Below are 15,983 nucleotides of genomic sequence, written 5' to 3' on the forward strand. Positions count from 1 at the left end.
GTTCTCCATTCTTTAAGCACCGGTTCGAGCACCGTTTAAGCACCGGCACAGTTTCAAAAGTACCGGTTTGGCACCGGTATCGGATAAAACCTAAACGATACCCATCCCTATTCTGTAGTGAGAGTGTAACAACAACAAAGACTGTTAAAGTGTTCCCGAACCAGAAGCCATGGCTCAACAGTGAGGTGCGAGTTCTACTAAGAACACGTGACAGCGCCTTCAAATCAGGAAACCAACAAGTCTACAAAGAAGTAATCTCTGCTAAAGAGCATTAAACAAGCCAAGCGCAAATACAAACAGCACATCGAGGAACACATTAACACAAACAACTCCAGAAGCTTGTCAGGGGATCAAGACACTCTCAGGCTATAAAGACAGTCGCACACAAACAAACTCCCCAGAAATCACCTTACCTGACACCCTAAACCAGTTCTTTGCCCACTTTGACTAACAAAACAGTGACACCAACATCTATCCTGCTGTTTCAGAGAGGGACAACACCCCCATCCAGCTGGAGCAGCATAAGGTCAGAGCCACACTGTGCAGAGTCAATGCAAGGAAAGCAGCCGGTCCAGACGGTGTAGCAGGTAGAGTGCTTAAAGCATGTGCAGTAGTGCTGGGCGATATGACGATATATATCATGTGGACGATAGAAAAGTGTCTATCGTGCCATTTGTCTTCTATCGTTTCTATCGTTTCTAACCCGAATTTTATAAATTATTACATAAAATATATCATTAACCCTTTACAACCAGTCAGAGCAGGCACACTCCGTTTTGCCTAACTATTTTTAAATCCCTGTAGAACTGGAACCACGTAAGGTAGCGCAATAATTGTTTTTTGCATGTGAAACTGGAGGAGTTGTACTTACATCTTATTCCATTAGCTTGCCCTAGGTCACGGTTTCTTTCCACATATAGCTTTGCAAAAATTGCATAAAAAGCACTTCCAGCAACAAAAACAATATCACCGGAAGTGACGTCATTTTCGCGGAAAATTTAGTTTTTTACCTTCAAAGCCTATGTTGGTGTTTTTAAAAGTCATGTTTGACTTTATGCTTTTCTGTATCGTTTCTGGGATGCTTAGAAGTCAAATTACACTGTTGAAAATAGTTTATTTTGATGCACATGCTGTTTTTTTGCAAATTTGCATTATAATATTTATTTTCATTTTTCCTGTAGTATATTAAAATTAGTGTATCTCAAACATAAAACTATGAAGACACTCAAAATAAATTTCTCGTGGTTGGAAACTATTTTGTGCAACTTTTTTGTATTTACAGTTTTGAGGGATAAGCCTCTTAAATTTCTCTAACTAGAAATATATGTAAAAAACAAAACAAAAACGATTTTCAATTTTTTTGTAGTTTATTGCACTTTTTTTTTTGCAATTTATGTAGTTTCTATGGACTTAATGCATCCATCCATCCATTATTAAAATTTGGGCTATAACGGTTGTATTGATGTATAGCAACTTGAAATACTCCCACAAATGGCACTACAGCATGTAAAATGTAAAGATAAGCTCTGGCGGACTTGGTTCTATGGTAGGTCTTAAAGGGTTAAATAGCCTGTGGCAAATATATTAGTGTTGTCTTCTCACTATACATACTCTTAACTTTATGCAAGAGAAAATAAAGTATAAAAAAATGATATTTTTCGCAAAGAAACTCTGTCTTGTGGTTTTGCGACATGGTGCTGCTTTACGTGCACCCGGATTTGCGACATGCTTTACGGTAACTCAAAACAAAGACTGCACCCTCTCCACTCGCTGTTTACAGAGTGCATACTTTCCAGATGACCACAGGTCAGGTGGTATATCATGATATATATCGTTATCGTGATATAAAAGAATTCATATCGTGATAAATATTTTTTCCATATCGCCCAGCACTAATGTGCAGACCAACTAGCAGAGGTTTTCACCACCATCTTCCACCTCTCACTGCTACAGTCTGTAGTAGCATCCTGCTTTAAGTCAGCCACCAACGTTCCAGTGCCCAAGAAGAACACAGCGAGCTGCTTGAATGACTACTGTCCAGTTGCTTTAACACCCATAATCACCAAATGTTTTGAGAAACTACAGAGATTTAAATTGAGGTTATTTTAGAAATTAGTTAATATTTTTCTAACACATCCCTGCAGATCTCGATCCATACCAGTTTGCATACAAGGCAAACAGGTCGACAGAGGACGCCATAATAACAGCTCTTCACACAACCCTCACACACCTAGACAGTAACACCTATTTGAGAATGTTGTTTGTGGACTTCAGCTCTGCCTTCAATACAGTTCAACCCCACAAACTGGTTAATAAACTAAGCAACTTAGGACTAAGCAGCTCGCTGTGCACCTGGATATTGGACTTCCTGAGTGATAGACCGCAGAACATCAGGATGGGAGAGCACACCTCCTCCACCCTCACTCTGAACGTAGGCGTCCCACAGGGGTCCCCTCTTATGACTGTTCTCCAATTCACACCATTATAAAATTTGCTGACGACACCACCATTATAGGACTGATCGAGAACAACAATGAATCAGCCTACGGAGAGGAGGTTCAGCATCTGAAGTAATGGTATGACAACAACAACCTGCATCTGAACACAGCCAAGACCAAGGAGATGGAAATCGACTTCAGAAGAACAGAGCGATCTGAGCACTCTACCCTCTACATCAGGGGTGTTGAACTCCAAGCCTCGAGGGCCGGTGTCCTGCAGGTTTTAGATCTCACCCTGGGTCAGCACACCTGAATCAAATGATTAGTTAATTACCAGGCTTCTGGAGAACTGCAAGAAATGTTGAGGGGTAATTTAGCCATTTCAAATCAGCTGTGTTGGATCAAGGACACATGTAAAACCTGCAGGACACCGGCCCTCGAGGCCTGGAGTTCAACACCTGTGCTCTACATTGATGAAGAGGAGGTAGAAAGGTTAGAAAGCTTTAAGTTTCTCAGAGTCCACATCTCAACATACGTTACCTGGTCCACAAACATTTCCCATCTGGTAGGAAAAGCACAACAAATGCTGTACTTCCTAAGCTGTGTCAAGCCCAAATACCTGAAAGACTGCTAATTAAGTTCTACCGCTGCACCATCGAGAGCCTTCTGACTTACTGCTGTAAACTCTGGTTCAACTGCTGTACTGTGAAGGACAAGGGGAACTTGCAGCAGATTGTGAGGGCGGCAGAGCGGGCAGTTGGCATGTCATTAACTCCCCTCAGAGACATTTATACAGGCAGACTGCAGCAGAAAGCCAGTATCATCATCAAGGACCCCTCATACCCTGGACACTCACTACCTCTATTTATACTGTATAACTGTATTTATTACAGTAGCAAACAGCATTATTATTATTGCTGTTTATTATTATCATTATTGCTGCTTTCCGATTTTAAATGTACAAACGTGTCAGCGTGACGTCATAATTGTTTCCTGGTCTGGCTGTTTGGGCCTCTTTGCATCATAATGATCTCTCATAGATTTCTATTCACACATATTACCTCTTGAATTTTTTCTTCTCATCCCCCTTTAAGTCAGCTTTCTTATGATTGGCTGTTTGAGATGTGTTCTGATGCATGCTCAATCATCCAAGTAAGAAAATCCCATGAAGTTGATTCTGTTGATCTTGACGTAGTGTTTTCAGACTGAATAAGTAACTTGGATGAGTGATGAAAAATTTCTCCCAGTGAAAACGCCCGACCAGATGAACAGACTCAACTTTTGTGTGTTTAAAGTGTTTAAAGTCTGAGCCTATTTTATCTTTATTTATCTTAATCTCTTATCAGAAGAATCTGAATGTGAAAACCTGTAAGCTACCAACGAAGAGATGCCAAGCTGTTTTTCATTGTTCTGGTGACAGCAAAGACTTATCTTATTTTATCTTTAGAACAGAAGATAAGACAGAGAAAAACAAAGACGGCTGTAGAAGAAAGCTGTACCGTTCATTGGAAAAATGATTTATTGTATTTAAAAAACTGTGGTTTCGATATGAATTTTGTTTCAGTATGCAGATAAATTTGATACTTTCATTTTTTTAAATCTTGTCTTCAGTGATTTCTGAGTGTGAATGTAGATTCTGAAGGAGCACAGGACAAAAATAGGCTAAAGCTGCTGCTGACTGCTTTCTTTATTAACCCAGCAGCTGATGAAGTGCACACAGTTTCAGTAACTAGAATATTTTCCTCACCATCACTGTTGAGCTCATCATTTCCTCTGTAGCGGCTGAGCTGAGTCCAAACAGCTGAAAATGTTCCTCTGCTGCTCCATCAGACTCTCCTCCTGCTGATCAGCTGGGACACAAAACAGATCTGTGTTAGACTCCACTGAAAGCTCAGAGTGTCTCACATGTTCATCAGACAACACAGAGTGAAATTCGTGTGAGACCTGAGAGTTGTGATATCGGGTAACTTCAGGAGAAACTTCACAGGTGCCCAGTACTGTGAAATATTTCATTTTTCATCAGACAATTTTGAGTGAATCATGTTCAAGACACCATCATAGACTGATAGACACATTTTGAATGAACCAGACACCAAACCAGGCTAAAGCCTTGGAAAGGGAGTCGTCTCACAGCCAGCACCAGCATCCAGATTCAAAGCACGCTCAGCTGCAAAGATGAGAAACAGGAGCAAAGTAAGAGTGACCTTCATTGAGCTGACATGACTGAACAGAGCCTCCCTCTCTCTCATGCTCACTCCCAATACGCTCAACGAGAGAGACATTAAACACAAGACAAAACCTAGAAAGATGTTGGTTTATCATTTATTATTTCACTAAAAAATACAATTTTCTTCTGTCACAGGGGCGGCCTATCCCAGCTACGATGGGGCGAGAGACGTGGTACACCCTGGACAGCTCCCCAGCCTGTCGCAGGGCTAACACAGAGACAGACAGCCATTCCCACTCACATTGACGCCCTTTTAGCTGTGAATTCCTTTGCAAACATAATTGGACATCCACAATATTGCACAGCTATGATAGAATGATTTGCTAAACCTGCTGTCCATTCTGCTGCCATTATGCATTAAAGAGCAGCTGCATGACATGCACAGGGCTGCAATGATGCCTCAAGTGACTCCAATAGTGCCCAAAGCGGCAGCACTTCTTCCTGTAATCACCATGAAAATCTTTGGTCGGAAAAACCAGGAGGGGGTTTTAATCAAAGCTCCTGATCAAAAACTAGAATGTGAAGAAAAGTGAGCTTTGCAGCTACTCCATCCACCACTGTTAACACGGTAAGAATCTACAGAAAAGCTACAGATGTTACTTTAAAATATGCAGATGAACTTTTAATTTAGTCTGTTTGCCAAAAATGGGATTTCCAGCATTTGCCAAAAACGACTGCAGGAATTTAAACTGTTATAAATCTGTCACAAATATGTCAAACAGACCTGTTGTGACTAAGCCAGACAGAACATTCCTATTACAAGAAGAAGCAACCAGTCAGTGTTATACATCCTTTATGTATCTGTAAGAATTCTCGTTGACATGAAAAATCTCTGATAATCTAAAGTGGAGGGCAGCAAAAATACAGCATCACAGCTCTATAAACATACTTCAATGACCAAAAGGACTGGATTGATTAGAATGTAGGTGTAATAACACAGAGCCTTAAAGGCACTTGCAAACCAGGTGATTTCTTTATTTTATATAGAAGCCCTGTTCACTAAAGTCTATTTACAGATACAAGTAAAGATATTAGACATAAAAACTCACAGAAACACCTGAAATCGTTGTCGCATATGATTAGTGGCTAACAGAGGGAGGATGAGCTGACTTATTGCAGCAAAAATTCGGTCTATAGAGAGTAGAGGAACATAGAAAACAATAGACGAGCCTGCTCTGTTTTTTCTCGTTGGAAGCAGAGGCGGATTCTACTCTCTCTCTCTCTCTCTGCTGGTATGAGTCAGTGTCTCTTACCCAGCAGCCTCTATTAGCCGATAGGCCGGGATTCAGTGAGCGGATCTTCTATGTTGCTCTGTACAACCCACAACAAACGCAACAATGACCGTTACACGCCCGTCTGTGCCCGCCTGTCATAAACAGCAGCGGTAGCATCAAATTCAGGCCCAGCCCGGATCCAAACCCGGCTGTAGAGGTTTGGTGCAGGCAGAAAAACAGCTGCAGGGACAATGAAAAGACTTTTCTGCTCCAACTTTCTGCCAGCAAACGCTCAACTTCTCCCAGCATGCTGAGCTAATGATTAGTTGGTGTTTTTCTCCAAACACTCTCTCACTCTTCTCTCAACGTGTTCACAATAAACTGTGAACAGACACCGAGGAGAGCAGCAGAAGACCTCATTCAGGAGCTAAACTCAACATGAACTGAACTCACAGTAAAGTTAGCTCGGTGCTTACCTTTAGATGAGCCCACAAACCGAGAGAAACTCGGTTTGTGATCCAGCTGCAGCTCTTCTTCTCCTTCGCCCGCCTCTTCCTGTTCCTCTTTACATGCAGTTTACAAACAACGAATAGCTGCATTATCGCCACCAACTGGTGTGGAGAAACTAATGTAATTGAAGTTTGATCTCTGTGAGGTTTTTACTCATTTTCAGATTCCTGAGCTTTTCTGTTTTAAAATGTTTCTCTTTAATCCGGTGTGTCATCATGTGAGAGTCTCCTCTCTTCCATTTTATCCTGCATTGTTTTGAATCCTGAAAAACCATCTCTCCCCCCCCCGCTGTTGACCTGTTTAAGCCGTCTCTTCCAGAGTTAATGAGCCAGTATCCAGGAGAACATCATGTTCATGTTCTATCTCTGTTTAAATGTCTGTTCTGTATTCTGAATGAGATCCCTTCTCCTTATAGACTAATAACTATCACTGAGCTTTTTCTCTGCCCTAAGCTACAATAAATGACTCTCTGATTTCATTGACTCTTTGATGGATTTGTATAAATATGAACATTAGTGCTGATCGATGTCTGCCTGCCCACCTTCTCCACAATCACCTCTACCTAAACATTTAAACATTACATTTAGCACTTGCTTGTTTTATTTTCTTACTTACTGAGTATACGTTCTGTGTATGGCCCATTTTATGCTCTCATTAAACCAGTGGTATATATATGTAAAAAAACACCCATCTCGCCCCTGCGGGCGGTTTATCCTTCAAGCTCGGGTCCTCTACCAGAGGCCTGGGAGCTTGAGGGTCCTGCGCAGTATCTTAGCTGTTCCCAGGACTGCGCTCTTCTGGACAGAGATCTCCGATGTTGTTCCCGGGATCTGCTGGAGCCACTCGCCTAGCTTGGGAGTCACCGCACCTAGTGCTCCGATTACCACGGGGACCACCGTTACCTTCACCCTCCACATCCTCTCGAGCTCTTCTCTGAGCCCTTGGTATTTCTCCAGCTTCTTGTGTTCCTTCTTCCTGATATTGCTGTCATTCGGAACCGCTACATCGATCACTACAGCGTCTTCTCCTGTTTGTCTACCACCACTATGTCCGGTTGGTTAGCCACCACCATTTTGTCCGTCTGTATCTGGAAGTCCCACAGGATCTTAGCTCGGTCATTCTCCACCACCCTTGGGGGCATCTCCCATTTTGACCTCGGGACTTCCAGGTTATACTCGGCACAGATGTTCCTGTACACTATGCCGGCCACTTGGTTATGGCGTTCCATGTATGCCTTGCCTGCTAGCATCTTGCACCCTGCTGTTATGTGCTGGATTGTTTCTGGGGCATCTTTACACAGCCTGCACCTGGGGTCTTGCCTGGTGTGATAGACTCACAGTCACTAGGCATAACAAAGACAGACAAAGTGCCTAATGACCATGAAAACATCTGACAGTTAGCTGCATTGGGGGGTTTTGTTGTTGTTTTTTTAATCTCCACACACACTAGATGATGTTAGAAGCTAAATCAGATGAAACACAGATTTTCCACCACATTCAAATAAAAAGAGGTGTTTCCCATATCATTTGGACATCATTCCTTTGGACAACATGGATCTAGTGAGAATCACTTACTCCAATAAAAGAGATCACTAAACTCACATAGACACAAAACAGGCCTAAATACACCCTTGAATATACTCATAACACTGCTGAGTGCACTCTTGGTGATGCTGTGTACTTGTAACCAGCTCTGAAAACTTTTACTAAACACACTTAAAAAGCCAAAGTTGGTCTGTGTGTTCACTTCTGTCTCATAGCCTAAGAAAGAGGACTTGAAATGATCAGATTTACATCCTCCTTACAAATAGAGACATCGATTATGGTCCATTAGATTAAACCAAAGAACTAACGAATAAACATCATTTAAGAAAACTCCAGAAGACTGGGCCATGGCTGGTCTCACTATAGAACAACAACAGAGTCAACTGCAGACTTTAACTTCTAACTGTTCTTTGCTGCTTTACCCCAATTTTCTCAAAATGCTTTTCCATCTGCTTTTTAAACAAGTTTTGTAATATCAGTTGGATATAAAAGACAGTTAATAAATATACATTAACAATGCAACTACTACTACTACTAAACACTACTGTGTCCTAAAGGGGAAAAGATAAAAAAAAAAAAAAACTAAAAAATTAAAAAATTTTAGAGCATCGAAATTCATTCCAGAAAAAATTTTGATCTACATATCTATACTTGCAGCTTCTTAAATTTAACATTCGGGATTATTCACTGTAGGCCCAGAAATCAGAGCTAGCTCATCAGATCCAAGTGTGACATCAGCCAACATTCTTTACAGAAGATTCCATCTGAACTCTGTGGAGCCTGATCTCAAGTTTTTTAAGTCTGACCCTGAAACCAGGAGAGGATCTTTCTGTCTCTGCAGATTCATTGTGATCCGGGGATTTCAGTTCTGCATGCTCACACTGATGTTTGCAAAGAGCAGAAGTGAATGTTTTCGCACATTGGTAACAGTGAAACGATTTATTTACAGCGTGGGATCGCTTGTGTTCAGAGTATGAACTGACATTCCTGAAGTTCTTGTCACACTGGTCACAGCTGAAGTTCCCTCTAATGTGTGTACGTTCATGAAGGTTACGATTATTTGAATGTGAGAAGCTTTTGTCACAGTGTCCGCACTTGTATGGTTTCTCTCCTGTGTGGATTCGTATATGCCCTTTAAGCTGACTTGCACTAGTAAAGAATGACCCACATTGGTCACAGAGGTGGTCTTTAACCCCACTGTGAATGAGTTCATGTTTTTTTAATGTACTTGGAATGGGGAAGCCTTTCCCACATTCTTTGCAGTAGCTCATTTTGTCTCCAGTATGTCTACGTTGATGTCTTGTTAGGCACTCTTGATGATTGAAAGTTTTTCCACAAAGTTCACAGCGAAACATTTTCCCACCACCACAGTGACGACAAGGTTGAGAAGTGGATCCATCTGTGTCGCTCTGCTTCTAAACAAAGACACAAAGACAGTGTAAGTCAGGGAATTCCTTCAACATTTTTATCCTGAACATCGCCTGAAATAAAGAGCATGTCTGCCAACGTCCAATTACCTTTTACTGTTTACCTTGTAACATTCAGCTTACTGGGCTACAATTACAATAAGAGTATTGTGACTAGAAAAGCAGTTATTTAGTTGTTTTCTATGATCATGAAAGACAAAAATAATAACTGAAATTAAAGTCTGATAAACCTCTCAGCACTACCTTTCCATCCATTAGAATTACTAACATGCTAACACAATTTAATGAGCAAAGTTGTTCCAAACAGTCAGGCTAAAATAACAACACAAAATAAGAAAATAAAAAATACATACCTCACAGTAACTGCACTTGTAGCGTTTCTCTCTGGTGTGAATCTTCTGGTGGACTCTTAGGTAACGTGGCGCTTTAAAAGTTTTATCACACAGGTCACATTTATAAAGTCTCTCCTCAGTGTGGCTAAACATGTGGTATTGTAAGTGTGTGGCTGTTTTAAACATTTTGCCACACTGATCACAGCAGTAAACATCATGTCCAGTGTGAATGCGTAGGTGTCTATTTAGGTAACTTTTGAAACTAAAGGTTTTACCACAAATGTCACAGCTATATGCCTTAATCCCAGAGTGGATAATTTGATGCTTCTTTAACTTGCTACGATAAGAAAAAGCCTTGCCACACTGATAACAGCTGTATGCTTTAACTCTACTGTGGATGACCTGGTGCCTTTTTAAGTGTCTAGGCTCAAAAAAAGACTTTCCACACAAGTCACAATTGTACGATTTAACTCCAATGTGGATGAACTGATGGGTTTTTAATTGTCCAGGCTCAATAAAAGACTTTCCACACAAGTCACAGCGGTACGGTTTAACTTGAGTGTGGGAAAGATAGTGTCTTTTTAAGCTTCCAGGCTCGCTGAAAGACTTTCCACACAATTGACAGCTGTACGCTTTAACTCCACTGTGGATGAGTTGGTGTGTTTTTAAGTGTCCAGACTGGTTAAAGGACTTTCCACACTGATCACAGCTGTATGGTTTAACTCCACTATGGATAAATTGGTGTCTCTTTAATTGTCCGGGATGGGTAAAAGACTTTTCACACTGATCACAGCTGTATGGTTTAACTCCAATATGGATAAATTGGTGTCTCTTTAATTGTCCGGGATGGGTAAAAGACTTTTCACACTGATCACAGCTGTATGGTTTAACCCCACTGTGGATGAGTTTGTGTGCTTTTAAGTGTCCATGCCGGGTAAAAGACTTTCCACACTGATCACAGGTGTACGGTTTAACTCCACTGTGGATGAGTTGGTGGTTTTTTAAGTGTCCAGCCGAGGTAAAAGACTTTCCACAGAAGTCACAGCTGTAAGGTTTAATTCCAATGTGGATGAGTTGGTGTCTTTTTAAGCTTCCAGCCGAGGTAAAAGACTTTCCACAGAAGTCACAGCTGTACGCTTTAACTCCACTGTGAATGACCTGGTGTGCTTTTAAATTTCCAGCCTGGGTAAAAGACTTTCCACACAAGTCACAGCTGTATGGTTTAAATCCACTGTGGATAAGTTGGTGCGTTTTTAAGTTTCCAGCCTGGGTAAAACCCTTCCCACACTCATCACAGCTGTATTTTTTCTCTCTCTTTCTTCTGTGAGGTTTGTCGGCCTCCTGAGAGCGCTGACTTCTCGCTCCATGTTGGTCCTGCAGTGACAGAGATACAAACAGAGGCAGTGAGTGAAATGCAGTCGTGGAACAAACTGAAACTGACTCCATTAGTGGAATCAAAGAAAACAAAAGCACTGTGGGAAGGTGTGTTACCACCACCTTCTGGTGACAGTATCACATTACAATGATGTGCTACAATGAGAGTTGGAATGCAAATGACATTATTGAAGAAATATTGATTACGGGAAAAAATCTTTTACTTCATAAAAATTGTGAGTTCAACTGATGATATTTTTTTTCAATGTGTGCTCATAAAATATGATATTTGTATTTTCTTGTAACTTCTGTTTTTGATATATTTGTCCAAGAGGGCGATTGGAGGAATATATCATTTATTTATTTGCCCATAAGTAAGTTTGGTAAAAAAAAAAAATAGCACTGTTTTAAAAGCACCCTTTTTCATCTGCGAGCAAATGAACCATCCTCAGAGTGCACCCAAATGCTTTTTGATGGAGCTGCAAAAGCTGGTGATAGCCTAGCATACTCAGCCGGATGGTGAACATCTACATGCTCATGCAAGTTAATCATGTTTGAGTACTTTGCTCAAACTATACATCTGCACAAGCAGCACACCACCTTGGTTACATTCTGTATGTATGGAGGAGCCCGGGATGGAAAAGTTAAAGCTGCTGTTAACAACCAGCTGTGCACACAGTTTCAATAACAGTGTAACTGTGATATTTTTCTCACCTTTTGTGTTGAAGTCATTGTTTCCTCTGTAGTGGCTGAGCTGAGTCCAAATGGCTGAAATTGTTCCTCTGCTGCTCCACCAGACTCTTCTCCTCCTGTTACTCAGCTGGGACACAAAAAGTATAGATATGTATTTTATCCCTGACAAGAAGAATCAGAGCAAATAAACATTACTACACTCCTCAGTGACAACAATACCTATGAAGCTTCAAGGTGAAACCCCAGAAGCAACTACAAAAAGAAAGTCATCAGCTGCCTACAAGAACTTGAAAGGGGAAAAGCCACTGAGTACCCTGCATACAACCGCCTTTACCCAGGGGATGCTGCACCCTGTATATATGGACTTCCACAGATACACAAAGAAGGAGTCCCACTCAGACTCGCTGAAGGGCAAAGTTCAAATTAATGTTGTTTATACATCGCCAAATCACAACAACATGATTATATTAGATTTATATCTAATTATATCAGAATCAGAATCAGAATACTTTATTGATCCCTAGGGGAAATTATTTTTCGTTACAGTGCTCCATTATAAACAAACATTAACAAAGACAGACAATACACTAACTAAGAATAGCACAATATATACAGGCATATATATACACATAAAAGTCACTATATATACATAAAAGTCACTATACATAAAAGTCACTATACATAAAAGTCACTATACATAAAAGTCACTATTAATAAATAGCTGAAAAAGAACATGTGCAAGAAGGGTGTAGCTGTTGCAGTAAACAGTGTGTTAAGTGGATGAGTTGTAGAGGGAGATGGCCACAGGCAGGAATGATTTCCTGTGTCGTTCAGTGGTGCTTTTCGGTAATCTCAGTCTTTCACTGAACGTGCTCCTGTGACTGACCAGCATGCCATGGAGTGGGTGGGAGGTGTTATCCAACATTTTCCTTATCTTGGACAACATCCGCCTCTCCGATACCACCTTGAGGGAGTCCAGCTCCATCCCCACAACACTACTGGCCTTACGGATCAGTTTATTGAGTCTGTTGGCATCTGCGACCCTCAGCCTGCTCCCCCAGCATGCAACAGCATAGAGAATCGCACTGGCCACAACAGACTCGTAGAAAATCCTGAGCATTTTCTGGCAGATGTTGAAGGACCTCAGTCGCCTCAAAAAATAGAGACGACTCTGGCCCTTCCTGTAAAGTGCTGTGGTGTTTGTAGCCCAGTCCAGTTTATTGTCATTGTGTACTCCAAGGTATTTATAGTCCTCCACAATGTCAACACTGACCCCTTGGATTGAAACAGGGGTCAAATCAATTCCTTGGTCTTTGCCACGTTGAGCTGCAGATGATTCTGCTCACACCACGTGACAAAGGAGTCGACCACAGCCCGGTACTCTGTCTCATCATCCCTGCTGATGCATCCAACCAATATGACAAAATGTGGATTTTACAGCAGCAACAATATTGTATCTCTACAGTTTAAATATTTAATAAGCTTTCTGCCAGCACAGAGTGATTAGTCAAAAAAATTGGATCATCATGAATACTTTATTTTATATTTATTACTTTATTGTTTTATTCTTGTTACTTTATTATTAAAGCACTAGGAATAAATAATAAGGGGAGTATTCTGGAACAGCACCATGATGCAAACTTGTGGCCATATTATATACATAGGGGTGGGTTTTGATAATCGATTTATCGATTAAAATAGATTCTGGCTTGGATAACGTGATATCGATTCATTAAAATCCTGAATCGATTTTTTAATACAAATTTATTTTGCCCGAAAAGCCAGAATTTCAGGTTAAACCTCACAAAATGTCAACAACCACCAAACAGCAAAAACAGTAAATGAGAGCAGGTACACGGATTCTGCACAGAGATGTAAACACAAAGCGTAGACCCGCCGACGAATCAGAAGCAGTGAGATGTCGCCTTTCTCACCCGACGGCACGGACACGGTCGGGGCTGAAAGCCGACAGCTCGCTGATTCTGATGTTTCGGCGGCTCCGCGCTTTGTGTTTATGCCCTTTTTGCGCTGATTCTAAAGCTGTTAGTTTTAGCTCTCTCCAAACAATATTGACCAAACTAAGCAGCAAAAGACGATCCAAACTACGCTTCACATAAACATCGCCATGAATTCCCTCTTAGTTTTACTGTTTTGCTTCCACCACGATAAAAATCACACTTCATGCACAGCTCTCTCTCTCTCTCTCTCTGTACTTCAAGAACAGTTTCCCATCTAAAAATCTGTTTTCTGCATTATTCGCTTGCTTGTTACGCACAAGTCTACTGTAGTTTACAGCGCTGTCGGCTGCTGTTTTTTCTTTCCTTTTACTTACTTCCAAAAAGAAAACCTAATTTCTGCTGTTCAACAGGCTTCTGAACAAATTTAAACTTTTTAAAATTATGCAAAATGCAAAACGCTTAGCCATGTCTCTAATAAAACCTCTGTAACTTCAGAGGTAATGTTCAGATGTTGATTAATGGTTTTCTTTCGTTTTTGATCGACTGCAGAATATTTTTATAAAATCCCAGGCCAGGAAAATCACCTTCGTATTTTTCTGTGTTTTATCTTCAGCTACTTTGACACAAAAGCATCTGCTGTGACGCTCACACCTTTGATAAAGTCTTGCGAGTGTCAGCTTCCTTTTTATAGATACAAAAATATGTAAATGTATTGATCTGAATTATAATATTTCTGAATGTCTGAGGCAAAATCTCCCAGATTCAAATCAAATCGAATTGAATCGAAATGAATCAAATCGTGGATCGAATCGATTCGGGACCTTGTGAATCGGAATTGAATCGATTCTAGAATTCAATGATGATACCCAGCCCTATATATACAGTACCCTGGAGAAAGTATAAAATGTCACTTTAAGTGCGTGTGTGTGTATGTTTTATGTGTATAGATTTTTTTTTTAAATTATTACTCATTATATAATATTGTCCAGATATGCACTATAAGGACATGAGTAGAAAATGGTGACAAGAGGAGCTGTGTGAGGCTGCTAAAGGCAGTGGATCATTCACCAACTGGAATAAAAAGAGCACAGGTCACAATAACACATGTGCCAGTTGTTGCATTGCAGAGGTATTCAAGGATAAGAACAATAATAATCACGGCTGCAATGTTTTGGTTCTATAATAATATATGTACAATCAGAACTGCCCCCAGCAAACATCTCACATGTTTACATCTGCGCTGTAACTGCAATAATTTAATCAACCGATTCGCACTACAACCTGGGTTTGCCTCTTATCTGTAGATACTTTTATTTATTTTAATAACTGTACAGTACTGTTTATAGTAACCATTGTCCTTGATGTAAAAATGTAAGAAAGAAATTGTGTATGTTTCTGTTCTGTGACCTGTTTGTTTGTATATGTGTCTTTCTGGCTGCTGTTACAACCAAATTTCCCCTTGTGGGACAATTAAAGGATTCTATTCTATTCTATATTTTTCTATCATTATTTTATCATGGATTAATTTTGTTCAATCAGCTACCATCTCTCACAGCCCTGTTCTTCATGACTATCAGCAGCAGGAGCAGCAGCAACACCTCAACAGCAACATTGTTCCCCATCAGGTAAAACGTGGGCTACGTTTGCTTTTTATTGTCCCCACCTGATGACAGTGATATAGTATGATGTTACTCCAAATTAGATTCTTGATGAATGTGTGTTGTTGTTATTCAGCCTGGTTCTATGTGCCCCTTTTTAAACTTTGATCCCTGTACGGCTCTGGTTAAAATTAAATAAGGATGGCAGTCAAAACAGTGAAGCTTAGCTGAGCTAAGCTGTGATGTCATCAAGTCGTTCAAATTATAGAATGATCGTTATTCGGTTCTCAGGAAGGTCCGAAATCCTCAGTCAACTTGCGAAGTGCGGACTTGCGTACTTGAGTGTTGAGAAAGGATCTAGACAGTAACACAGATATGTAGCATCGGCAACTAGCGAGCAACAAGCCTCTTACACAGTGCGTATGCTAACAGCTAACCTAGCCAACGACTTAACAACAGAAGCTACAGAGTGATGTTGTATAAAACTCCAAGATGTTATAGTGCGTGCCTTTTAATTGTGCCGACGTGGTATTTACCTTAGTTTAACGAGTCGTCAGGCGCAGTAAACACATCAGCAAATAATGCACTATCAAGGCCACACAAGAGCACCTGCCTGCAGCCACTGAGGACCTCCATACTAACCGGAAACACGTGACCTCCACAGTAAC

At 40.7% G+C, this 15,983-nt stretch overlaps 1 protein-coding gene across 2 annotated transcripts; it reads right to left on the reverse strand.

Annotated features, from left to right (window-relative positions):
• Positions 1-7,158: 7,158 nt before the first annotated feature.
• Positions 7,159-15,951, reverse strand: LOC134634309 (zinc finger protein 883-like). 2 transcript variants are annotated; one of them, XM_063483445.2, is made up of 4 exons: positions 15,852-15,951; positions 11,781-11,886; positions 9,714-11,066; positions 7,159-9,345 (listed from the first exon to the last, which is right to left on the reverse strand). In XM_063483445.2, exons 2-4 carry the CDS (start codon positions 11,796-11,798, stop codon positions 8,668-8,670), a joined length of 2,049 nt encoding a protein of 682 aa, XP_063339515.1. In that variant the 5' UTR covers positions 11,799-11,886; positions 15,852-15,951; the 3' UTR covers positions 7,159-8,667. The 2 variants fall into 2 exon arrangements, with proteins under 2 accessions (XP_063339515.1, XP_063339514.1); XM_063483444.2 differs by having other exon boundaries at positions 7,159-9,348.
• Positions 15,952-15,983: the final 32 nt, after the last annotated feature.

Source organism: Pelmatolapia mariae, linkage group LG9 (assembly GCF_036321145.2).
Source record: "Pelmatolapia mariae isolate MD_Pm_ZW linkage group LG9, Pm_UMD_F_2, whole genome shotgun sequence".
NCBI classification, from domain to species: Eukaryota; Metazoa; Chordata; class Actinopteri; order Cichliformes; family Cichlidae; genus Pelmatolapia; species Pelmatolapia mariae.

Bases quoted from the DNA above. Each gene is read 5' to 3' on its own strand.
- LOC134634309 (XM_063483444.2), bottom strand. The intron at 9,349-9,713 runs GTATGTATTTTT...GTCTTTGTTTAG, and splicing joins ACAAGTGCAGTTACTGTGAG to AAGCAGAGCGACACAGATGG.